At 38.8% G+C, this 26,279-nt stretch overlaps 1 protein-coding gene and 1 long non-coding RNA gene across 2 annotated transcripts in view; one reads left to right on the top strand and one right to left on the bottom strand.

Annotated features, from left to right (window-relative positions):
- The window catches only part of LOC121070614, a 16,869-nt gene extending 13,674 nt beyond the window's left edge, over positions 1-3,195 (bottom strand). Inside the window, exon 1 of the long non-coding RNA XR_005820155.1 lies at positions 463-3,195. This is a non-coding gene — a long non-coding RNA (uncharacterized LOC121070614). The remainder of the gene's footprint in view (positions 1-462) is intronic.
- Positions 1-26,279, top strand: part of EHD4 (EH domain containing 4) — a 26,824-nt gene extending 545 nt beyond the window's left edge. Inside the window, exons 2-6 of the mRNA XM_040557998.1 lie at positions 5,644-5,820; positions 9,207-9,304; positions 15,764-16,176; positions 19,015-19,179; positions 21,739-26,279. Coding sequence (XP_040413932.1) covers positions 5,644-5,820; positions 9,207-9,304; positions 15,764-16,176; positions 19,015-19,179; positions 21,739-22,275 — 1,390 coding nt within the window. The 3' untranslated portion in view covers positions 22,276-26,279. The remainder of the gene's footprint in view (positions 1-5,643; positions 5,821-9,206; positions 9,305-15,763; positions 16,177-19,014; positions 19,180-21,738) is intronic.

Below are 26,279 nucleotides of genomic sequence, written 5' to 3'. Positions count from 1 at the left end.
CTTCAGACCCGAGAAAGACTTCAGAAATCGAGAGAACTCGATTTCATGTTCTGCCGGGAAAGCGTAACCTCGCTGTCTACTTCCTGTTAACTTTGTATTTTTTCTTTTTTCTAAATTGTTTCAGAGGAAGAGGTGCTACTTGGCGTTAAAAGCACTGTTATCGCCGGCCATGCAAGCTTATGTCCGCCCCTTCTTTCCCTAAAGAAGTTTAATACTTAGGTTGTGTGTGGGGACAGGGGAGAAACACGACAGCGGTCATGCAGCGTCCTCAGAGATCTTTTTTCCTCTCACACTCCTGTTCAATCGTGTTGAAGAGGAAACATCACTAACTGTGAATTGTACAAATATTTCACTTCTAGTTCCAAAGGTTCCTGGCAGCCTTGCTATGGCACTTTTCCTTTCACAGTGCAGAAGGCTCCCCTCCTCATGCCCCATCGAGGAGCGGTGTTTCCCTTTACTCACCTTTTCAGGTGTTTGCAGAGCCCGTCACGTTTCATGCCTGCTTTGCAGCCAGCTGGCTGCAGGCTTGAGGTTCACCTTGCTTCTTTGCCGGTGGTTTCTGACTTCTGCTAACACGCTGAGTGGGCTTGCTCAGAGCAGCGTGCTAAAAATAGGCATAGGGCTGTAATTAAGAGAAACTTGGTTTCGGGATCCCCATTGGTAGCTGAAAGGGAGGTATGTGTTTGTGGCGCGGGTGGTTTGAATGTTTCTCACGTTTCTCAACCCGTGCTGACTGATTCATTTTCTTCTTTACATGTATTCAAATTCTAGCAGCCCTGGTAGGCTGGGTGTATTTCCAGGTAAGTGATCTTACCTGGCTTAGGGACAAAGGAAGGCAAGGGCATGGGTAATGTGGGGCAGAGTGGTCCGGAACAGAGACGTACCAGAACCTGTTCTGCCTGTCAGCCAACTTGCTGTGTCATTTGCAGTTCATAGGAAATTTTTTTCCCCTCCAGTTTGCCTTGGACGAGAACTCGCATTCTTGATTTATGGATGTTTGGTGTTCTGTCCTTTGCAGCTGCCTATATTTGACTGAACGTAACTCAGTATCACACTCAGGAGCACTGATAGGCCTTGCACTGCTTCACAAGTACTTCCGGTGCTGTTGCTTTGTGTGTAACTTGTTACCTCTTTAGTCGTAAAATACAGAATAATAGGGCTGACCGATAGTAATGGATGGTCTGCAAGAAGAAAGAAATATCGTTCATTACAACTATTTCCCACCTTTTCAGTGTTATTTCCCAGGGAAGTGAGACTTCAGTGGTCTCTGCTGGGAGCAGATATCTGGACACATTTTGAACCCTCTGGCAAACATCAACTAAATTTGACTGATATAAACGTTAAAGATATCTTATGATTTTATCAAAATATCTGACTGAATGGAGGAAGCAACTTCTGCTATGATGTGCCCTCCTTTTCACCCAGACACCCCTTTTTCCTGTCCCCAATTTACATAGATCACAGTGTGGTTTAATCCCTTACTAGACATTAGAGAATTTGGGAATTCACAGGAATTGACTATTGAGACCCTGTCTGTAATAAAACAGTTGCTATGGCTTCTAAAGAAACACAGTCACCATTAACACCTTCCCCAGGGAAGCCAGAAAAACATTAATTATATCAGGGTTTGCTATAGAATAGATAATAACTGTAGATAATCATTGGCTGCATCAGCATGAGAAAACTCCATTGAACATGGGCAGCAGCTTATGACAACAGTGTAAAGGTTATGTCACAGTGACTGATATTCAAAATCCAGTTTAGAGGAAAGGAGAAAAAAGGCAACGAAATGAGAAGTGAAATTGTGCATGTATAATAAAGGGAAGACTTACAAAAGAAGAAATACTGCAGTGGCCAGGTCAGCCACAAATTAATTTCTTCCATTGTAGGGTGATTTCCCATGTTTTTTTTTTTTTTTTAAAAAAAAAAAAAAGCATACTCTCTCAAGATTCTTATAATTCATGGTTTATAACTGATAGGTTTTTCTAGAAAGTAGTTAGACTATATCTTTTTTTTTTCTTTTTTTTTTTTCCGGTAGCCTTTTGGCAAGGAAGCATTATTTTAAATCTTAATTAAAACTGCTTTTTGTTTCACGTTTCTCCATTTCATAGTCAGGAGGACACACTAGATCTATTTTTGTGTTTACTATCATGTTTATATGTGAACCTACAAATTTGTTTAGCTGATGAGTATTCATTTGAGATTAACTTTTTGAGGCTACCTAGCACGGGTAATTTGTTTTAGAAACTATTGTGAGAACTTCACATTTTCATAGTTCTGACACATCCACATCCACCCAGTTCCTTCCACTTAGTCTTCATGGAAAACACTGATCTAGTAATGACTGAATGTCCTGAGGGATTAGGACAGAAAAACAAACACTTCCAGGTTTCTGTCAGCCTTTCTGGTTTTTCACTTGGTGCTGGTGTTACTGGTTGCTCTCTGAACAATGCAGTGGAACTGGCCAGTTTCGCTGTCTAAGACGTAGTGTGCTAATGCTGTTTCATTTAAATATCTAACAATGCCAATAACTCAAATACATTGAGGCCCAAATGGCAATACTTATATGATTGTTTTTTTAATAGGGTGGGAGGATGGGTGAGAGCCAAGTGCTTATCTTACATGTAAGCTGCTTGGCATTGTACCTGCGCAGCTTCTGTAATACTCCCAACTTCTCATGGCTGCTTTAGAGGAAGAAGTGATGAAAGGAGGGCCAGGAGAAGAGAACTGCAGTGTATCAGAGACGAGATCATCAGTGCACATTTGTAATCACCACTTTTTCTATTCTACAAGTGTAAGAGACTAAGTGTTGTGTTTTTTTTTCATTTTAACATATGAGGAAGATGAGGAAAAACAGAAGTGAATTCCTCAGCTTGCCAGATCGTGCTTTTACTTTGTTCAGAGGTATTACTCAGAGGTTAAAATGGTAAACTTCCCTCTGTTTAACTCAGCTGGAGCTGAGTTTTGTGAAAGCTCCATTTCATATCTGTAATATCTAGAGCCTGCTGATGGTGTGCAATCAGTTGTATGGCAAGAATGGGCCGCATCATTTTTTTGTTGGATCTTTCTTAATTTCTTTGGGTCTGTAGAACTTCTTTGTTACTAGCACTATGTGTAAGTCTTATTCAAGGTATTTGGAACAGAATTCTTGCATTATAGCAAACATCTTCTGTTAGTTTTGTTACATTTAAAAAAAAAAAAAAAAGTGGGGAGGATTTGCGGTAGCATGTAGCGTGGAGGTGGGCAGCCTTAGGAAAGGAGACTTAGCTTGTCTCTCCATACATCACATTGCATCCTTGCCCAGTGCTGTTCTGTCCAGCTAGCCTGTGTTCATGCGTTAGTATGGCTTAACTGAAGCATGCAGGCTTCAGATGATTATCAGTATCCGCAACTGTGAGTAATCTTTGCTATCTCTGGAACTTTGTAAACCAGTTTCCTGTAGTTGGGCTATAGATCTGGCAAAGGGATGTAGATGAATGTTTGCTAGCAAAGCAGAAAGTTTATAGCCCAGGTAAAAACAAAGGGTGAAGAGCAAGTCCCTTGAGTCAACAGGATGTCTGTTTTTTGATCTAGACTGTCTTTGGGACAGATGCTATTTTTAAACATTCTTCCTGTGAATCTTTTTGAACTCCCTCTCTGCTGAAAATTCCTGAGAAGGGCATGTGGTCACAGATGCTAAAAACCCAGGTAGCTTCCTGTGCTAATATAACACTGTACAAAAACATTTGCAGTTTTTCAGTTTACAGAAGGCTGGTCTTCCCTTTTGTGTGGCTAAGTGAAACTGATATTTTCATAATGAGAGGAAGTGTGATATAGCTTGTACAACCAGCACTGAAGACCTGGAGTATCTTTTTGGCTGTTCTGGTTCTTGACATGTGACTGAGCGAGTGTCTTAATGGAAAATAGCTGCCTTACCAAGTGCTTGCTGTCTCTGAATAGCTGCAGCAGGCCCAGAACTCTGGCTCTTGGGTGGGACTCAGTATTTGGAAGGAGCTCTTGCCTTCCTGCATTATCTCTGAAAGCCTGGCTTTTAAAGCTGCATCTGTGAAGCTAACTTGGAAGTATCATTGCAAGTCAGTAGTGCTTTATTCAAATTTGTTCTATGTCTAGTCATTTGAATATGCGGGTAATCTGAATTTGTATTGTTCGAGTTCTGAGCTCAAAATACCATGTTGAAAATCCTGTAAGGTGCTTGACACTTTCAACTTTTGGTAAATTCTGCAAGTGTTGCGTGTGCCAGCAACTTCATGAACAGGCCATGAGATTATTTTTTTAGTCATCTAAAATAAAACTGCCATTGAAGTATCATCACCAATGCCTGTCAAGCTCATGAGCTTTTCTGATGGGTAGCAATGATACTACAGATACTTTGGGGAATGTATTTTGCAGGAAGAACAGCCTGGAAGTCTTCTCAGGACAATGGAAAATTACAAAACTTATAAAACAATGGTAGAACAGTTATAGTGCTGTTAGATTAAGGACCAGAACAAACCTATTACTTAAAGGCCAGCGTTAATCTAGACGTGCTCAAAGCTATAACTGGTGCCGTCATTGGATGTGGGACCAGCACTGACAATTTGTGCTTAGTATTTCAAGGTGATAATTTTTAAGATGGTGCTGTTGAGAATGAGGACAGTAGTACTCACACATTCACATTAAAGCTAAGCAGGATTGTTTGCGTCTGTTTGTGAAAAGTAGCAAATGTGAGAGTGTGGGCTGGAGGCTTGGTTGATAGGCTTGTGGCTTCTCTTGCTTGTCGTTTGCCATCCAGGAAGGTATGCAAGCAGGCTTTAAGTACGTATTCTGTTTCCACTAAGTTCGAGCATTTAAATATGTGCATCCTTCATTTGAGATCTTGCCAGTCAAGACTTGCTGTATCAGACTTGGCCCAATGGGCATGTGCAGTCTGTGTCTCAGCAGGTTGCTCAGAGGGGGATGCATGATGGCTTCTGTTTGTACAGCATCGCCTGATTTGGTGCATGTGGGATGTATGTTATCTTTAGCCATGGAGTTCCTATGGGTCTAACTTGTTTTACCCTGGGTATCAGAAAGTAATTGTTAATTAAAATAAATAAAATTGAATAAAAGCTCCTTTTCCTCAGTCTCAAATAGAAGTAACTGTATTGTCTCCTAACTGTATTATCTCTGCTGTGGAAAGGTGAGTTCAAGGTAGTAAAAACAGTCTGTTGCAACTGCGTTCATTGAATAGTTATGTCTGTCAGCAAGCTGATGTTGCTCATGTGCTGTGTTTCAGACCACTCCCTTTCAGTGCTAGCAGCACTTGTATGGGATTGCAAACATGGACAAAAAACAGCAGTGTCTTATAGCGTAACCTACAGCACTGTAATCATTGGTAGAAGCATCCATTTGAGTGGCGCAGGTGTTGCAGGTGAGGGAATACTTTCCACCCTATTTTTGTAAAGTGACTGACTCAATCCTTTTACCTAGTTGTTGTGAAAAACTGGAATTCCTCTTTTTTTTTTTTCCCCTAGCTAATAGAAATAGTGAAATGCAGAGAAAAACATAACTTTATGATTCTAGTGTGTGGGTATCCTTGGGAATTTTCAAGGGCATTGGAGGTATTTGCTTTTTTCCTAGCTCTCAGTCATACATTCTCTTACTTTATCTATTCTCCGTCTCTAGATATCTACTTGAACAAGACTTCCCAGGCATGCGGATTGGTCCAGAGCCTACCACAGATTCTTTTATTGCTGTGATGTATGGAGAGTCAGAAGGAAGCGTTCCTGGAAATGCCCTGGTTGTTGATCCTAAGAAGCCATTCCGCAAACTCAGCCGTTTTGGAAATGCTTTCCTGAACAGGTGAGATCTGGTTAGTTGCTGTCCTTTGATTTTAAGTCTGAATTTCTACTTGATACCACCTTCAAACATCAGTGCTGTTTACCAAGTCTTTTCTGTTGTATTCATATTGAACAGCATAAAATAAGTATTCAAGTACAAGCAGAAGCAGTGACAGTTCAAGTGAATTAAAAAAAAAAAAAAAAAAGGCAGTACGAACTCACACTAGTGTACAGCTCACTTTTTTTAAGGCATTATGCTAGCTGGAACTCAAGATCGGTTTGGGCACAAGTTTCTCTGCTCAATAAAACTAATATGGAAGTACTGTTGTTTAAAAACTACCATCCAGAATACAAAAAGATCTATTTCCTTTGATGCTGTCTTGTTCCTCTGCACTAGTCCCTTAAACACTAGAGGTTTTGGAATAGCTCTTCAAAATTGTGAATTGCAGAGATACGTAAAAAGGCCTGCAAGAATGGAGAATATTTGAATATGGCTTTTGAAGGAAAAAAAAATATATTCAAGCTGTTAAGTGTATATTCAAGCAGTCCAGTAAAAAGTGCAGTAGACCAGGATGATAGTGTTAGTTTCTGGATACCTGCTGTGTATTTGCAAAAACAGGCGGAGTTGTTAAGGAGCTGTGAATATTGTGGTAAGTAGCTTAACGCGCAGTTGGAAATATTTATTTCCATTTCCAAGTTATTAATAACTTCGGCATTGTGTGAGCAGTCACCTTGTTTTCTTCCTGTATTTGATGGTGATTTGAGATGGAGGCCTGCTTTTGCTAACCAATTAATCTAAATTGGTTCTCTTTTAACAATAAGCTTTCCTGTTTGGCTGATAAACACTGACATATGTGTTAAAAGTTCATCATGTATGGTCTATCTAGCTGTGCGTATCCACAAAAGGAAGTTTATGTTTATAGCTACTTATGGTTGGCTTGGCTATCAGTTTGCTGAGAGATAATATGTGCTGTGGGAAGCTGCAGTCAGGTCCTACTTTAATACTTCTGGGGCCCCCTTTCTGTGAGGTGTATTAGCTAAATTCTGTCCTCCAGATCACTGATCTTTCTTACCCCACTAATGTATCCTAGGCTATCTATGAAAACAGCTAACATAATTATCCTGTAAATAGTATTTTTCACAGCAATCAAGTACTTACACTGAACATGTAATAAAGCTATGTGTTTGTTTGCATGAAAGATTTACATAATGATTTTTTTTTAATTTCTCAATCCTAATGTTATGTTTTATGGATAAACCTAAGGTAGTACTTTTACATGGCTATGGACACTTAACAAAGCCAAACATCCTTTTCATCTAAATGTAACGTGAAAGAAGACAGTGTCTGAGGTAATGGAGAAACTAAAATACAAACAAGAACACAGTAGCACAATGAAGACTTGTACTTACTAATTAGCTTCATTAACTTACTGATACTATCTTGCCACTTTTTCTGTGACCTGTTCTTATTTCCCTCCCTTGTATCTCACTGATTCTGGTAGATGTCTCTGCAAGGCTCCTGACTGTAGAAACTCGTTTTTTGTTTCTCCTGTGTACTTGTAAGGAAGGTTGAGAGGGAGGGGGACAGGACCTATGTGTGCCTTTGGATGCTGACTAAAGTGAAAAAAGAACATTGCAGTATACTAGAAGGTTATGGAGAAAATCAGTACCACTGAGGAGAAACACATGGTCCTGCTTTAATCTAATGGGTGTCTGAATGGATGCAAAAAGGAGAAGTTCTTGTTTGGATAAACTCTAGATTTTCCAAAGGTAATCTTAAGGAAAAAAGCAAACAAAAATTCAACAGGTGATTGCAAAGTTGTTGATTTTACTTTTGCAAAAAATGTAACTTTTATGTTTTCAAGGATAGCTTAATATTGCTGGTTTTCTTTAATAATAGTCTTATAATAATATGAAACGCATGAAAACATCAACGTGCTGCAAGAAGTTACAGTCATCTCACTCAGCTAAACTATATTTGTAAAGCTTTTTTATTAGGAAAAAAAACATGCGTTTAAGTAGTTTTGCTTTTTATGATATAACACTTGAAATCACATTTTATACAGCTTATGTAAGAAATGATAGTTCAGAGCCAAGTCTCAGAGTCAAAACCAGATATTCAAATACAAGTAACATTACTGTTTTAAGTTGTCTGAAATACTAGTTTGACCTAAGATTATTAACCCACCTGTTGTCTTCAGGTAATGGATATATTCAAAAAGCTACAGACAGTTAATTGTGGTTTGAGTTTATCCTTTTATTTCATATCTCTTTCTTATGCATTTTCTTCTTTTGCCACTAATGACTTCTGTCAAGTCTGCTGTGTGTTTCCATTTCTGAGGCCTGTTAGCTCCCTGTTTTCTTGCACGGCCTTTTCCAGCTGTCTGCATTTGGGCGATGCCTCCATCAAAATACTACAGCATTGTTCAGCTGAAATAATGGTGCTCCTCTTCCTGTAAGATAGCTTCAGAAACATCTCAGTGATACTAAACTGGGCTTTCTTTGAGATAGTAGTAAGAAAAAAAACAGAGATGAAAACTCAGTCATCAGAATTTTGCAAATTTGTGAAAGCTACTTCATGTCGTTCATGCTAGTGATGTATGCTTTTGTAATGGTTGTTGTGGTCAAATGTATTTTCTTCGTCACTTTTGTGCATCCACTGTGCTTCCACAAAATGTTTGCTTTAACACAGTGTCTCCTTTAGGCTTTAGAAAATCTTAAAAATCACTACTTTATTCAATAGTACCTCACTGTTACATTTTTAACTAAATTTCTGGGGATGATAGATCCTTATGTTGGCCATCGAGTTTGCTTTCAGTGGTGTTTTGCAAGCTTTGCAGATACTAGGTTGCACTGTGTTCTTGTCAATATGGTCTTCAATCACTACCCGATAAGAAGATTAAACTCTTATGCAAATCTTTTAAAGGCAGTTTGTGATGAAGGGCAGTAAAGTTTTTTTTTCAGTCATGAATTATCCCAGAAGCATCAGAGTTTGGAGTGCAGGTTTGGCTTGCCAGTAACTAGAATTTACGCCTTTTTTTTTTTTTTCTTTTTAGAATGGTGCATGTGTGGCCCGTGTTGTCAGCTCTTGCTACATTTGGAATTTTATCGCCTAGATAATACAGTTCATATGGTTTTGCGGTTTTGCATGGCTTTCCACTGTTTTCCTTTCCTCTTTTTGTTTTGATGTGGTTTTTTAAGAAGCACTCCAGTTTTCTTTGTTTTGGCCGCCATACATGTTTAAAAACAAAATGGCATTCATTAAGGACTTCAAAAACTTTTTTACTTTTTTTTTTTTTAAATCTCATTTCAGTCTTTCTAAAAGCTAATACATAAAGAGGGCAAAGGACAATCTACATGTGAGCTAGAGCTCATGCTAATGTTTTTTTCTCTTCTCCTTGCCTGCAGATTCCTGTGTTCTCAATTGCCTAACCAGGTGCTGAAGAGTATCAGCATTATTGACAGCCCAGGCATCCTCTCTGGAGAGAAACAGCGCATCAGCAGAGGTGAGCTGCAGGAGCTGAAAATAACTGAGCACACTGACTATGGTCCTAAATCTCCTTGGTCTGCTTCTCTATTTTACATTCCATCTCCCTTCTTCCTCCACCAAAAAAATAAAAATAAAAATAGTTCTGTCTTTCTCCTTCTCTGCTTAAATGAAAGGAAAGTAATGCTTGGCAGCATTCAAGTACCTGCTGCCACTTCCATAACAGTATGGAAGTGAACATGAAATATGCAGAAAATTGAGGCATCGTGTTAATCAGCCACTGAAAAAGTGAGCACTTGTGTGACAAAATTCAACGCTGACAGGGATTGTTGCTTAAAAGACTCTGGATCTTCACTGCCATCTAGAATTACTCTTGTGACTTAACAGAATATACAGCTGTTGATTCTTTATTGTTCTGAAACTCTATTTCTTGATGGTATTTGCCTTATCAAGTGTTTTTATGGCCTAATTGACCTGCCTACATACAGTAGACTTTCACCTAGACAGTGCTGAGTCATAACCTTAAGCTTTCCTTATCTGTTAACAAGGTTTTAACTTGACTAGTTTGCGTTTCACCAAGGTGTTTTTCAATGTGTTAGGGATTTTTCTTGAATACATAACTTGGCATAGTGCTTATATCAAAAATGTGTTTCTGCTGTATGATGTTGAGCTTTAACCAGTATGGCTGTACCATAAGGTACAACCACAAGGTTCTAGGAGACAGCCTTGCAGTGCTCTGTTCTCTGTACCTCAAGTTTGCAGGGCAATTGCTGCTGAGGTTTAAGGTTTCGTATAGTTAGATGCCAGCATTCCTGGTGTACCTGCAAGTTGCTGTACGGAGCTATTGCATGCACTGATTGTACACTGTTACGATTAGGCAATACTGTGCTCACCCATGTTTGAAATATTTCATAGTCAGATACGTTTCCTGTGTATGAATTCCAGATTTCTTATGCAGTTTGAAAACAGGTGGTTTTGTGGAGAGCAAACTTGATGTATCCTGTGATGCTGCACTGCAGGGCCTGTCTGAATGGCTTTTGGAAGGACTTCAACATACGCTACAAGCCTAATTTAGTATGTTTTGAAATTTGAGTTGTTTGGAGGCCCTCTTTAAATCACTGTGTACAAACGTAAGCAGCATTCTACTGGATGTTTTCTGTTTTTCTTAAATGTATCTCCACTAGAGAAAGTTTTGTTCTGAACTGTAACAAGGTGACAGCTTGTAGGCTTCATTGTTGGAGCTGTCATTTCCTTTCACTGAAGGTGATTAGAGATGTAAACACAGGGAGTCTTTACTTGCCAGAAAAGGTCTAAAAATACTGGGTGATTCTTTAGCAGAATTTCTTTTCTGACAGCTTCAGATTTTTGTATTTCAAAATTGTACATTTTTTGTTTAAATTTTCAGTATCTTTCTATTTCATTTTAGACTTGAGTTTTTCTTATGAAACTTAGTGCCTTTTTCTAATGGATATATGTAAGATGAGATTTTTTCATAATGCAGTAATGGAATGTGACATGAAATAACACCTGATAAATATTACTACCTGCTTTCTATTCTGCATTTTGCTGGTGTCTATTCATATCCGAGTTTTTCAGTTACATTTCTAGAGAATTAATGGAAGAGTAACAACCATTCTTAGTTTACAGGACCTCAGCTTTTTCTCCTTTCACCTAGTAAAAGACTAGAAGAAAGTAAAGGTGCTCTGCAGAAATGCAGGCGATATGTTACTTCTCGGGTGTTTTATCTGGAGCTCTGTAAAGCTCGTAAGGTGTCCATAGGTGAAGGAGCCGATCATTTTCTAAAGGATCAAAAACGTACACTTAGGACAATATTCAAAGCTGTCTTTCTTCTGACACACCTTTCCTGCTCCTTTTGTCAGCCGGAGAATGTGCCAGAGGCTTCCTGCCTGTCAGCTCACTGTCTGCGTAAGTGGCTCGATGGGAATGTGCAAATGTGTGCAGGCATTGTCCCCTCAGACAATGGCTGTCCCTGTGCTGCTGCTGCCCTGTGAGTGCACCAGAAGGTCCAGCAGCATCACTGGTGATGTTCACAAAGCAGACTGCAAACATAAAAGTGTGTGTGGTCTGCAAGGTTAGAAAGGAATAATGAGTGTGAGGAGAGGAGGAAGGTGAAACAATGGCTGGCAGGGTATGGGGAGGAACTGATTTGAGAAAGGGAGGAGAATTTGATTCATGACTGTTGGAATGACTGTAGGATTAAAGAAATTATTCAGAAAATGTGGTGACCTTTTTTCTTGCAGTGTTCAAGGACCACGCCTTGATAATTTTACTGCAAATGTCAATATGAATGCCTGCTGACAGGAAAGGAAACATACATTCCTCTTTCCCCTGGGAAGCTGACTGGTACTGAACCCAAAGGCAAGGGTTTAAAGAAGCACGGGGGAAAAGATCAGAAAAAATGCACAACGTTGCTCACCTTGCATTTTTTTAGAACCAGAGTTATTAAGCACTGTTAATTTTGTCAGTTTGGTCAGGCTTGTGAAAATGTTGTTGGGAATTATGAAAAGTGATGTACATAGTTATAGCATTGTCAGGCTTTTCTTTCCAGTGAGGCACTGTCTGTTCTCTTTAGGACTACGCTGCCAACAAGAGTGCAGTAAGAGTGTCATCTGAGAGTGCTGGATTGAGACAGGTTTTCATTGACAAAACTGGAAACTTACCCCAGGACTGGAGTGTTTAAAAAAGAATATTTAAAAAATGCTTATTTGTGTAGGATCAAGCTGCATTTGAAAGACTGGGACAGTTTAGATGCTTGCTTGTTGTATAACAAGAAAAGAACAGCAGGCTTTTTGGGGGGGAATAGCTGTTCTTTTCCAGGTCCCAAATGTGTGTGTTCGTAGCCTTGTTTTTATGGTTGTTGTACTGTACCAGTGGGTGGGATCGCTCCACACTCTGTCCACCCCTGCTTCATGAACTAAGTGACTAATTGTTCTCTGGACTTGGATGAGTGCTGCAATGAGGAGCTGCCAAGAGGTAGCTCACTGCAGCAGTAACACCAGCCACAGGGCTGGAAGAACTGGACAATCTGCCTGTCCCTCCTTGCAGAGGATGGGTGGAACCCATCAAGTCTCCCTGATTATTTTCTGAATTGTAGAAGATTTGGGAGATGGTATTAGGGCAAGTTGGAAATTATTTACTTTAGGCCCCAAAGGGAAGGTCTATCATTTGTCTAAATCTTTATTACTGACTGACACAGAAAATCAACCCACACTTGTACTGGATGATTGCATAGTTTTATCTTTGAGTAGAGCCGGTGGCTGTCATGTGCAGGACGGGTACTTTGCCCTGGGCCAGTAACACATGAGAGTTCATAATCATTGTTCTCATCAGTGGTTGCAGAGCTGGTAACCTTGCACGGTCTCTCATCAACTTTATCATCTCATCGTTTTCATTGTTTTCTTTTGCTCTCATCTGGCTCCCCGTTGAGCCCCTTGCTGATGCCTGACCTTTGTGCCTGTGCTGGATGCACTGTCTGCCTTCTTCCTTGCAGCTCACAATGAGCTTAAGAGCTCTTCAGTGCTGCTGGTGGGTTGCTGCTCTTCTTCGTCCTTTAGCTGAGTATGAGGGTGACTTGTGACTTTCTGATATGTACTTGTAAATAGACTTTGTAACTCCTGAGACAGATAATAGCTGACAGCAGGTGTGGGGACAAACCTTTGAAGAAGTAACAACAGTAGGGCAGCAAAAGGCTGAGAAGCATCAACACTGATTTTTTTTTTTCTTTTGGTCATGTTTTCCATACTGATCTGTGTTGAACTGGTACTGCTCTATTTATTGAAAATCCAACTCCATGCATGTACACTGCATGTGACAGGATCCTAAGTGCATTGTGACCCAGTGCTCTTCTATGCTTCCTTTAAAGAACATTGCTTTGACTGATGGAATAGATGCTGCATTGCACACTCTGTGGGGACAAGATAGAAAAATCATGAAGTCAACCATGTGGAAACCCTTGGCTGAAATATTTAAGTATATATTGCTGCCCTGTAGTTCAGATATACTCTTAATACTCTAACTGCTGAATCTATGAAAATGGATTCACTTGTAATTGCAAGTTTTCGTTAAAATGAATAGATTGTCAGATCTTAGTTATTAAATTATCTTTTTCTTACCAGTTTTAAGCAAGCAGATTTTTCTTCCCAAACCAAATGCTTCATTAACTTTTATTTCATTCGTATTCAAAAGGAATGTGTTTGTTTACATATTCTTACTGAATATGCAAATTGTTTGTAGTTCAAAATCCATCAAATGCATGGTGGGAATTTATATATTTATTTATTTAGCCAGCCTTTTAAGTCCACTTTGTACCATTAGTGGAAAACTTACTAGAATTTACCTAGTTTCATTTTGCAATTTTACATATTTAATTTCGAGCAGATTTCCTTCTACATATATAAAGTCCAGAACAGGTTGTTGCATAGTTGAGATTTGTGCAGTGATGCTACTATGTTGTGCAGAGAAGTAGCATAAGATTCTTTTCTCCCTTTCTTTCCTGCTAAGTTCTTATAGAGATAAATTATAGTGATTCATAGCGATTTTGATGAAATTGTTTGTGTTAAGTGAGAAGAGCTCTCTTCCAGATGTGTTTCATGCAGCTCTCCTCCTTGCCCCCTACTTTTCATCTCTTGTTCATCTTTTCAAGAACTGGTCACAGAAAAGAATGTAGGAAATCTGGATAGGACAGGGTTTTTGCACTTTTTACAAAGTATTTATTTTAACGGGAAAGGTGGTGGTTTTGTTGTTGGTAGTGACGGTGTTTAGCCAGTTAATAAGCCTGACCTGCATCCTTTTGAGTCCTAATAATACCTTATTACCACTGCCTTCTCCATTCTGTTTGATATGACTGTGCTGGATTTTAGTGGCAGTGGGTGGGAAGACAGGTAACTGGGGACACTTTCGTACTGTTAACTAGAAATTCCAGATTTCATTTCATATGCAAATTGTCATTTTTAAACAAAAGATTTAAGGCTGAGTTCTTTCCTATGTTGATAAGCATGTACAAGTATGCTTCATGAGAAATCTGTAATTCCCCATTTTTCCTATTTTTCTCCTTGTTTTCTAATAGAGCCTCACTAGGGCCAACAGAAAAAGCTGATTTGCTTTTGGGTTAAAAACCAACAACTTGAAGGTATAGTGAATAATGACTTGACTGAGCCGGCATTGTTTTAAGCAAAGCTAAGTGACTTCACAATGTCCCTTTATCCTTTTATTTAAACAGTGTAAAAGATGCTGGGCAGAATGAGGAGTGGAGAAGAGTTTTGCTTGTGTTTGGACAAGAAACATGAAGTATTTAGCTAACTGGCTCATGTACGAGTAGTTTAAGTGGTTTTGTTTGCTGGGGGAGTGCAGGTCTGAAGGCCTGTATTACACGGTTGAGAAATGACCAACAATGTCCTGGAGAGTTCACTGGTGATAAATGAGCTTTCTTTGTTGTCAGTGCTTAAATATCTGCTCCTGGAGACAAAAGTGTAGTTTCTATTTGGGTTACTTTACAACAGTCCTTGCATTTTGACTGCTGCCTCTTTTAGTTTGCCTCTCTTTCTGAGAGGAAAAATAGGGCCAGAATATCATCTCCCAGTCAGACCTTGCTGTTCTTCACTCAAACAAGATGAGTCATGTGCATGTCAAGTCCAACGCCACATCATTTGTGGTGACTCTTTGCAGATTAAATGTGTCACTTCTGAATAAGGATTTCCTGAATACTGTTTGCTGTGTGGATTAGGCTACCTGTTGCATTTAAAAAAGCATTCAGACAGGTGCTACAAAAAGGCTTTCCTTCAGAACATCAAAAAGTCTCTTTCAGATGATCAGAAAGGTCGCTGCCTGTTTGTGTTCTGTAATCTGTCACATCGTCAAAGCCATCAGCAACACAGGCTCATTACTGGTAAACTGGATTTCCAAGTTTGCTGTGGCAGAAATAACAGCAAGTGTTGCAATGCAAAGAGATAAGAGTTTGGAAATGGTTTTAAAATCCAAAAATTTTTGGTTGCTGATTTAGACTGGGGTGCTGCACTTGCAGCTTGTTACTACGGGCACACAGAGCTACCCAAGCTACCCAAGTGGCCAGTGTTAACAGTGAGAAGAGAGCTTGTGACAAGAGCCCCACAAAGCTTCTTAGCTTGCTCTCCATGCTGAAGTCAGAACCTCTCGGAAGAGGCAAACATGGATGTGAGATGATATTTCACAGCAACGTGAAAGATAACAACGTAGATAATGGATGGCAAGGTTCAGGAATATCAAGGTTTTCTTTCAAAAGAAAAGGTGGTAATAATGAGACCTGTCTAAGGACATGTAGGATACAGTTGTCTTGACCTGTCCACAGATACTCTCCTCCAGGTAGTCTGTCTCCCTTTTTCCTCTTGGCAGATGCTATGATCCCCTTGTTCTGCACCCCCATCCCTACCTTCTGAGACTCACTGCTCCTAACAGGAGAACTAATAATGCGTTCTTTCCTCAGGCTACGACTTCTGCCAAGTCCTCCAGTGGTTTGCAGAGAGGGTCGACCGCATCATTCTCCTCTTTGATGCCCATAAGCTGGATATATCTGATGAGTTTTCAGAGGCTATAAAGTCATTCCGGGGCCAGGATGACAAGATTCGAGTGGTGCTTAATAAGGCTGACCAGGTGGACACACAGCAGCTGATGAGGGTCTATGGTGCACTCATGTGGTCCCTGGGAAAGGTGATCAACACTCCAGAGGTGCTGCGGGTCTACATTGGCTCCTTCTGGGCCCATCCTCTCCGAAACACAGAGAATCGAAGACTCTTTGAGGCAGAGGCACAGGATCTTTTCCAGGACATCCAGAGTCTCCCGCAGAAGGCCGCAGTGCGGAAGCTCAACGATCTCATTAAGAGGGCGAGACTCGCAAAGGTAAGAAAATATGCCAAGTTAATCGAATGAGTGATCTCTTCTGTCTTTTTCAGTGTGTCCTTTCTCATCTTTCCCAATCTTTGTACTCATAAAATGTGTGGTTTTCAGTAAATGGATTGCATTGTCAGTTTTACATGGAAGAGGTCGTAGAGGCAAATGGGAGGAAATAAAGACTTGTACTGGGGTGCCTCCCTTACTTTAGAGAAAGGCATTAAATCTTTTTAGGCCATTAAAACTATTGTTTGCTGGGAGGGGAGGTGCAAAATTTTTTACGCTCCACTTAACTTAAGATTAACATTAAACATTAAGATTAACTTAATGCTGCTTTTTGAAGATAAACCACTTTTTTTTTTGTCATGCTCCTGGTGTTATGGCATTAAAAACTGCTATTAACTGAATCTGTTTTGTATACATTTCTGTCAGCTTTTTATTTTCCTTCATTACAATCATTTTGGAAATGGAAAGGTATCAGATCATTTTTAGGTGTTTCTATGTAACATAAAATAAAAACAGATAAAGGTGAATACAAAATACAGTGCTCAAGGGGCTTGCTTATCAGTCAGCCCTGGAAGGGGAATAAACTGTTTATCTGCAGGACAGCAGTAATGTAATTCTTACAGTGTCATACTTCTGTCTTCTGCACTGAACTTTAAGTACTGAGTCAAAATTACAGCATTGCATAGTATTTTTGTCCAATGTCTCTACCTCTGTGTTCTGAATCCCTTCTAAAACATGTGCAGCAACCCAAAACAAAAGCAAACTGTTAACTTGCTGTCAAATTTGGATATTTTTGTTGTTGCTTGTTCGTGTTTTTTTTAAGTCCTGTGACTCATATCCCATTCTGATGAGAATTATTCTTATCTTTAAGAAACATATGTGCTCATTTGCAGGCCTTAGACTGCTTAGCCATACCCATGTGAAACTGTCAGTGCTTGTGAACTATAAACGTACTTTTCTGATTTTGCTAGAAGAATTATTTTAAACATAAGACCATAAAATTACTTAAGATTATTTATAAACTCTCTTGGAAATATCCCCATTTCATCAATTCTGTCATTCTGGAGGACGTTCACATCTGCCCTATCAGAAAATTTCATGGCTTTATGCAGAAACTATGCTTCTTTATGCTGTCTATTTTTATCTGCTCTGTAGAAATTTGAGTATATCTGTAATTAAAATGCATGCATTCCTTTTAGATAAGAGGAAGCGGTGTTGAATGTGTATGGTCCGTTTTTGCTTAGCTACTGTTCTGTTAAGTCAAATGTGAAAGTTTGGTTCTTAAGACATTCAAAGAAACATTGGTTACACCACTTCTAGTGAATAGTGAATATATCTTTTTTTTTTATCCAGTAAGCTTCTAAATGAGTAAGTAAAGGAATGTGACCACACTTTACTTGCATAGGTTATGTGTAAGGTTTTTCCAGAATAAAATAAGGCACGTTCTGTGGTGTTCTGGTGGTAGTTAATTATTGTACACATCACCATATCTGCATAATCATGTTTTTCTACTGCTTCTCTTTTGTGGTAATCTCTTCGCCCATTGCTCAAAATTTCAGCTTTTTTATATTCTATGGTATGATAATGATAGACATTCTTAATTTTATATTTTTTTCTCTGTGTGTGAAAACTGTGTCTGGGAAACAGCTGCATCTTTTCATTTGTTTGTCTTTTAAATAAAGAAAGGTTTGAGTTCTTTAAAAGACTCATCCTGTTACAGAGGTCATTTGACTTCAGTGGTCCTTCCTAGGTCAGAGCTTAAGAAGGCATGTTAATTACTTCAAGTTGCAATGGATGTATGTGCATTGCTTCTAAAAGAAGTCTGACCTAGCGCTTCCCTCCCTTGTGCAGCATGAGTATCTGCGCCTACAAGATGAATGGAATAAATGAATTCACCCCAGTGAGAACAAAAGCAACCCACAGTTTCTGTCCTGGACCAGCTCACTTGCTGTGTGGCCACACAGATCCCTTTTGTTGGTGAAAGGTGGTGGGAGGGTGGCAAGGGAAGAGATGAATGGTTTGAGGGTAAGGGTGGAAGGAGGGTACGTGGGCAGGGTGGATACTTTGATGGCAGTATTGGTTCATCTTGATCACAGCAGATGAAAAACTCAAAGAGGTCTGCAAGTATTGATGTGTTTTAGGGCTTGTCATCCTAAATTAATGCCTTCCCTAATATGCTGGAATGGCTCTGCTTTTCTCCCAAGGCTTTGCAGGGCAGCCAAGGCATGCTGTTATTATAGCATACTAACTGCTCTGTCATCCTTTTGTGGCTACATAAATATAGACTATGTGCTCACTTCTCTGGGAGTAAAAAGGTAGGAATGCCTTGTCACTTCAGTTAGATAGCCCTGCCACTTAACATGCTGGGATTACTCAAGCCATTACCCCTTGCTTCCCTCAATAATTGGCAAGACAAGTAGAGTTACAACTCTCCACTGTTGAGACAGATAGACTAGTACAGCTGATTTTTTTCTGCGTGATCCAGGAATGTAAGTGACAGGACAGCATTTTAGGACCTTGCTTTTGTTCTCACTGTTGGTACCGATACAATGGTGTACAATGCTCCTTCTTAAACTGTGCTTTTTTTTTTTCCAAGTGTATATATCTTTATTTTTTTTAATGCAGTTGCTTTCTCTCAGCCTCTCAAAGGACTACTGTAAGCAGCAAAAGTTAGTTAACACCTCTTTCTGTAAACATGAGGTTCAGCAAACAATTGTTGATAATATGTTGTCCTTCAGATGACTTATTTTTTGAGATGACTTTGTTCATTCTGTTTCTTTTTATGACCTGGGTGAAGCTTATATGAGCAGTAGTATTGATTTCAACTTTGCTTCTTCTTAGGTACATGCTTATATCATCAGCTACCTGAAAAAAGAAATGCCCTCTGTTTTTGGAAAAGAGAACAAGAAGAAGGAACTGATCAGCAGGTTACCTGAGATCTATGGCCAGCTGCAAAGAGAATATCATATCTCAGCAGGGGACTTCCCTGAAGTCAAAAAAATGCAGGTAAAACAATAGATTACAGTTCCACTGTAATAATACTAATTTTCTGACACGATTGACAAATTAGAAAAGATAGAACAGAACGTCTCAGCGTTATAGTTTGGAGCCTTCAGGCAAATGGCAAAAGAGCAGAAGTGACAGGCACTGGTGTTAGCATGACTTGGAAGCAGTGAAGATGATTGATAATTTCCTTAGCGTGTGTGCATCCCCAGATACAAGACTGTAGAAATTGCCATAAGGAATCAAACTTCTGTCCTTTTAGTCAATACTTGTTTGCTATTGGCAGATAGTACTAAATGTTTTAGAAGATGGTACAAATAAAATGTTAGAGGACTCCTATGGGCTAAGCTGTTTCTTGATCTGTGTCCTAAATGTGGGTATTTATATCACGTCTGTAATTCTGTCAGGTATTTGGGTAGGTGAAGATGCCCATAGTCACACATCATTCACCCTTCTCTGTTCTTGCTCTTACTGATGTTTGCCATTGAGTAACAAAGGCAATAGGTTACCTGAAAAGTCCAGCTTTAAAGCTGCCGCTTCTGAAAACCATGATTTTCTTTTTTTTTCCTGTCCTTTTGAGCTGTATTCTGTGAAGAAAAAGTAGCTCTCAATTTATACTTTTATTGTTATTTTAATATCTCTTACCTCTTGTTTCTTTTTTGAACTCTGTGCAAATCTTACTACCTGCTTTTGTCACTTTCTTTAGGGAACGACAGCTATGCTGTGTTAGCCATGCTTTTCAATTAATTCCTCAAGCCTCAATTTGCAATCTTTTGATCTCAGATCATAGGCTTCTTGAATGATCTTTGAATTAGAAGATATCTGATCTTCCAAGTTGATGTACTTGAGAATAGGAACGTGCTGTTTGGGCTGACCTTGGCTAGTCAAGCATGTGATGGAGAATGTTTTTCAGATTGATATTTGCACATTATTCTGACCATTCATGTGGTATATCTACACTGCTAATCATAAAGAGTGATGACTAGCTGTTTTCATTAACCTAACCTATCTATAGGGATGCACAAGTTTATTTTATGGATTAAAATATTTAACTTAGGGATCAATTGTTTGCATGAGACCGTAATTTATAGATTTAGTACAAGATCTATTACATCTAGATTTTCACAAGCAGAATTGTTGAGGAAGGATTTCATGAAGTTAGGTTTTAGAAAGGGATTCGCATGGAAAAAGTGCAGTTTTTCTTTCTTTCCTTTGCCTCTTTCCTTTGTGATAGGAAAAGAGAGAATGAGTGACTTGTCAGTTTGGATATTGAAACAAAATTTGCACAGAACTTTATCAAACTAATAATGTATATCACTAAGCCTCAGCAGCAGATGGCAGCAAATATATACATGAGAGATCATTAATTTCTGTACTGAGGGAAAAAAAACTGAGAAAACAGATAGCAAACCTGACCTTTACTTTATAAGTTACTGTATATCATAAATTTACGCTGATCGGTTGCTGTAAATCAGGTGATTGTGCATAAACTTCACCTGAATGGAGTGATTGTTGTTCACTGGCAGCATTTCCTTTAAGAAATGCTAAGTTCTTTGTGCACGGGTGAAGCAATTTGTCTGTACTTCAAGTTTCTTGGTTTGTATTGTTACAGTTCTGCTATGTAGGGGAGCACCTCCCTGAGATAGATGGGATTTGTCAAAGCAGTTTAACACAGTTTTCTTTTTGTTTTTGTTTTGTCTGTTTCCACTGTAACTCTTCTTTCCTGGTTAGCCTTTTGCATGTAGAAATCAATAAATAATTGCCTAAACAAAATTTAATTTTTAATTTTTCTGACATAAAATATGCTTGGGCCTGTGTTGAAATAGCACATATCACTTAGTTAAAAATCTCACTGAGGTTGGTAGGAGTTTATACACAAGATGATAACTCTGTAAATGACTTGATGACTTCTGGCAGCACTGCTATAAAAATGTCGCTGCTGTTACCCCAGTTCAGTGTTTTTTTTATTATTATTATTATTATTGGTAAAGGACATTGCTTCATGACCTAGTTACAAACAAGAAGTTTAATCTGTAAAATGAGATGAGACCTGCAAACTCTTGAACGTATTTGCTAACTTTAAACGCTTGCAGAAGGGCTAGCAGGACTAAGGCCCTACTTGCATACTTTCTTTGATGTTTGGAAGAAAATCATCAAATGGAAAGTTGTTAGGTAACATCAACTGCCATGTTCTTATGCACAGCCACTTTGAAAACTGTTGTAAATGCAATTTAATAGAGGAACACTTGCAAAATTGTCTCCGTATATTTGATCAATGTATTAGGTGTGATATGTACGTGTCCACCTTGCTTATCCTTCAAGAGAAATTTGAGTTTCAGTTGTGGGATCTATTTCAAAAGATTATTTTCATTTGAAGCCCGTTCCTTAACCAATGTAACATCAGACTGATCTAGTGGTAGGTTTCCCTGACCATGGCAGGGGAGTTGAAATTAAATGATCTTTAAGGTCCCTTCCAACCCAAACCATTCTGTGATTCTAACCTTTTCAGTGTATTGGAAGTTTTTCTAACTGTTGTCACTGAAATGTTTATATCTTTGACAGGAGCAGCTGGAGACTTGTGACTTCACTAAATTTCACTCTTTGAAACCAAAGCTTATTGAAGCTGTGGATAATATGCTGGCAAACAAGATTGCCTCCCTGATGAGCCTGATCAGCCAGGAAGAAAGCAATATGCCCACAGAGTTGGTTCACGGTGGGGCATTTGATGGCACCATGGCAGGACCTTTTGGCCAGGGATATGGAGAAGGCGCAAAGGAAGGAGCTGATGAAGAAGAATGGGTTGTTGCCAAAGATAAACCTGCTTATGATGAGATTTTCTACACTTTATCACCAATCAATGGCAAAATATCCGGGATCAATGCAAAGAAAGAGATGGTGACTTCCAAACTACCCAACAGTGTCTTGGGGAAGATCTGGAAACTCGCAGATTGTGATGGTGATGGGATGTTGGATGATGAGGAATTTGCATTAGCAAAACATCTCATCAAGATAAAACTGGATGGATATGAACTGCCTGGCACACTGCCTTCCCACCTGGTGCCACCATCTCACAGGAAACCTTTGCAGACAGCAGAGTGAAAAATCTTAGGAGAAGAATGAGGATTTTGGATGTCTTTCAATGAATGTGTTAAAACTACTGAAATTTAATTTAGGCTTAAATCTTTAAACCTCACAGCCCATTTCACGCAAGTTACTGAAATTAGAAGCATAGTAGTAGGGAAACATTTGTGTAGTAGTCCCTGCTGACCTTCACTGAGACATGCTTATCACAAGTGCCTTCTATAGATCTATCATAATGCGTGGATGGTAAGGTGAAAATGTTTCTGTAGTGTTGCTTCCATATCTTGCTGCCTCTACAGCCGTAAAGCAGAAAAAAAAAGTATGAAATCACTGATCTTCACCAAACCTAAGCACTTAGCAACCATGGGTTACTCAAACTATTTATTTTAGTTAGTGCAAGGAAGCTCTAAATGTTATATTCACCTGCCTATGAGAGGAACATTTTCTACACTGAAAGCATACTTTAGGCATCAAGTGAATGTCAACATTTCTATAGGTTAAGAAAAGGCAGATATAAAAAGAAATTTAAGTTTTTGTTCTATTTTTTTGTTGTTGTTCTTATTTAATTTGGGAGTAGAGAAAGAGTAAAGTTGTGGCAAGAATATTAAGTGCTCAGAATATGAGCAGACTTGTTTATGAGCAGACTTATTTTAAAACTCTGGTGCTTATAGCTAGAAAGTACAAAATATTAAAATGATTCTTTCAGTCTGTCATCAGTCTTATCTGAAGAGCTGCTGCTGCAGTTTTGTACAGCACTGTATACTCAGTATTATCTTTAAAAGAACTGAATCTCCTTTGTTCCTTGGATTTGGTGTTTCTTTTGAGGTTTCAGTTTAGCTGTGCTGCAAATTCCTGAATTTTTCAGTCAGAGCAGAATGTTTCCATTGAAATAAAGTTTCCATTGAAATAAAGTCTCATATAATGTTCAGAAAAGGTGCATTGTTCAAAGTCAGCATCTTCAACGCACGTTGAATTGTCTTGAGAAATTTTCATGGGTATTTAATTTTGATTTACAGTTAATTATACAGGTATCTATATTATCTTATACTTTTTTTTTTAAGTAAGGTTTTTTAGCTTTTTCTTTTGCCAGCAGGTAGCTGACAACCACTGAAGAGAGATTTGATTGATATGGTGGCAGATTTGAAAGCTGGGGCCACTAACAGAAATCTTTACATTGACTGAAATAAGTTATAGACTGGTCCCTTCAAATATTATTCCTTTATTAAAACAAAAAGAATGGATTATTAATCGTCATTTTTCTATTGACAAAATCAAATGTTGAACATATTGGCTTACTGCTGCTTCCAACTGATTTTACCAGTACCTTAAAAGAAGGTAATTTTACCTTAAAAGAAGGTATATTTTTGGTCCTGTGAACCTGTCTTTTGGGGAGGGCCACTTCTTTTCTGAAATCAAACTTGGCAGTCATTGTAGGTCTATGTATGTGAACAAGAATTGACTTGTACTCCATTTGTAGTATGAAATGCCCTACATATCAAAGGTACTGTAACTTCAGGCACTTTTTCTTTGAGTCTCAGTAAGTATTAGCAGTAGTGCCTTCTGAGACAGAGCAAGCCAAAAAGTGTTTTAGCATCTTTGCAGTGGGGGTAGGGAGGGAAGTAATTTGAATGTTGTCTCTGAGTTAAGACTTCAGTCACATTTACATGTTCAGATTTGTAGGTGTGATCTAAGAAGAGCCTCAGCTTTTTCTTCAAATTGTGTGTTTGTAGGTTGTCGGTCGGTTTTCATACTTCAAATCTTTCTGGACTGCTTATCTTTGTGCATCTTTTCTATTCTAATGTGAAATTACCATGAACTTTGCTAGGACTCTTCCATGTGAAAACAATGAAGCTATTTTAAATGGTGACAGAAGAACACCTTCACCTTGCCAGGCTTCCGGGCCTGTGTCAAGGATATCCCAGCACAGTTAATCATTCTTGAGGACTTGCTTGCTTTGTCTTATTCTTAGTTTTTTCTCTTATAATTCAAGTGTACCAACTTTATTTCTGTTAGACCTATGGTAGGAGCCAAATTAGCCTTAGCACATCTCTGTGCACTTCCGTAGAGCTGTGAAACTTGACCATGAGTCTACCTGTGTGACCACGTGTCTGCAGAGTAACTGATTCTCTATGTAATTTATTTTTAGTTGAACAAAAAGTATTATATAGACTTTGCAAGGGGTGTTAAAAATCAGGCTGTTAGTTTGTGGGTAGTTTTTGTACTCAGTGACAAGTTTGTACACTAATGACCAACCAGAATAGCTTTGCAAGGAAAGCCACCAGGAGAAAGAAAACTTGTGTGTTGTGCCTAATGTAGAGTGGGCAAAGCTGAGAGGATCTTGGAAGCTGCTGATCTTCCAACTCTGTTGTACTTACCTTGCTCTTCTGCTGCACAGGGTTCCAGGGTGGGCCTGTGTTTGAATTCCCACCACATGTAGCTTCCAGGAGTGATGCTCCAAGTGTTTTGGATCCGTGTGATCCCATGCCAATAGAAATATCCTTCTGTAGCAAAGGGAGAGGAGCAGGATAGTTTCTCAGTGATTTATATAAATTTTTTTCTAGTTTTACTGGTAGTAAAATGGAGAATACAGCCTTTTTTTCAGACTCTGTGAGAATGTGCTAACTTGGATTTAGAGGGGACAAATTGAAATGCATTATTTTGATAATTTAAATATTTTCTTTAGATATAGTTGAAATGTTTTGCTCTTTTCCTGCAAGACTTGAAGGGGAAAGGGAACGCACAAAGCATGTATAAGAGTAGAGGTGGATTCACTGTTGATCTGGAGGAGTAGGAGCATTTCAGGACCAGCATGCAATGAATGCATATCTAGATATGTGGTGCAGTGCACTGGCATGTTAACAGAGGTCATAATTAGTTGATAGGAATTCAAGTACATTTCATGTGGATTTAAACTGCAGTTTCATGTGCAGCTAAACTAATCTAGTAGAGTGCTGTTGCTCAGGGGTAGCAATCTGGATAGTGCTCTGCTGAGTTAGTGAGACAACATGTAAGGAGCATGAGGAGGAGAGAAGGGAGCAGGATTACCTTCTCATGAAATTGTGCTGTGGGTAGTTACTGGGAACAGTAGTGTGAGGTAATCTTTGTTGTTCATTTTATGTTGTTATTAATCTCTGCTCAAGAAAGAACAAGATCTTGGATTGGTTGGCCATTTTATGCCAAGGATTTTGATTACAAATGCTGAAGGATCATTCAAAACTGTCAAGAATTCATTCTGTGAAATTAGTGCTCATTGGTGTAGTCTGCTGCTGTAAACCAAAGTAGACACTGCTGCTTTTACCTCTTCTCTAGCTGTTCTGCAATAGTTTTAATTCCCAACTGAAATTTTGTTCCCACAGAAATCAATTAGATTTTTGTTTGGAAGAAAAAATGTGAGACAACTGTTCAAAACCACACTACAGGACAGCAAGACCCTTTCAAAACTGTGACAGGTTGAAAATGGAGAGTTTACAAAGATCTTTAGGTCAGGATGAGGTCCTGCTCCTTAGTTAAGAATGGTGTAGACTTGCATGGAATATGGTATCAAAGCAGTGGTATCCAGTCCCTGATTTTTCAACATCATTTATCTCCAGTACTTGAAGGGCACACTATTTTTCTTCTCGCTTTCTTCCCTTCACCATGTGCACTCAGTTCGATGGCTCTTTGTATTGTTGGAATTCAAACAGAGAATTTGAAGTGTATGTTCTCTTGTGTATGTGTAACTTAGCATGGAGAGAATGAACATGAACTTCTTGTACTTCACATGCACACCTTTTCGAATGCTTTTGTTGAATACTGTGTTTTCCCCTTAAAGGCACTCAATTTATTTTTGAGGGAGTTTGATCTGTGCAGAGCGCTTCACTTTGTCCAGCTAGGCAAACAAAGCTGTAAGTTCATTATTGTTGCACTTTTTATTACACAATAAATTCCTTGCAGATACTGTAATATATTTTAATATGCTTTGTAATCATTTTTAGAAAGTGGTGATAAAAACTGCTGATTTAATAAACTAATATTGAACTACC

Source organism: Cygnus olor, chromosome 5, assembly GCF_009769625.2.
Source record: "Cygnus olor isolate bCygOlo1 chromosome 5, bCygOlo1.pri.v2, whole genome shotgun sequence".
Taxonomy (NCBI): Eukaryota; Metazoa; Chordata; class Aves; order Anseriformes; family Anatidae; genus Cygnus; species Cygnus olor.
Note: the sequence above shows the minus strand (reverse complement) of the source record. Positions and strands in the feature narration are given on the sequence as shown.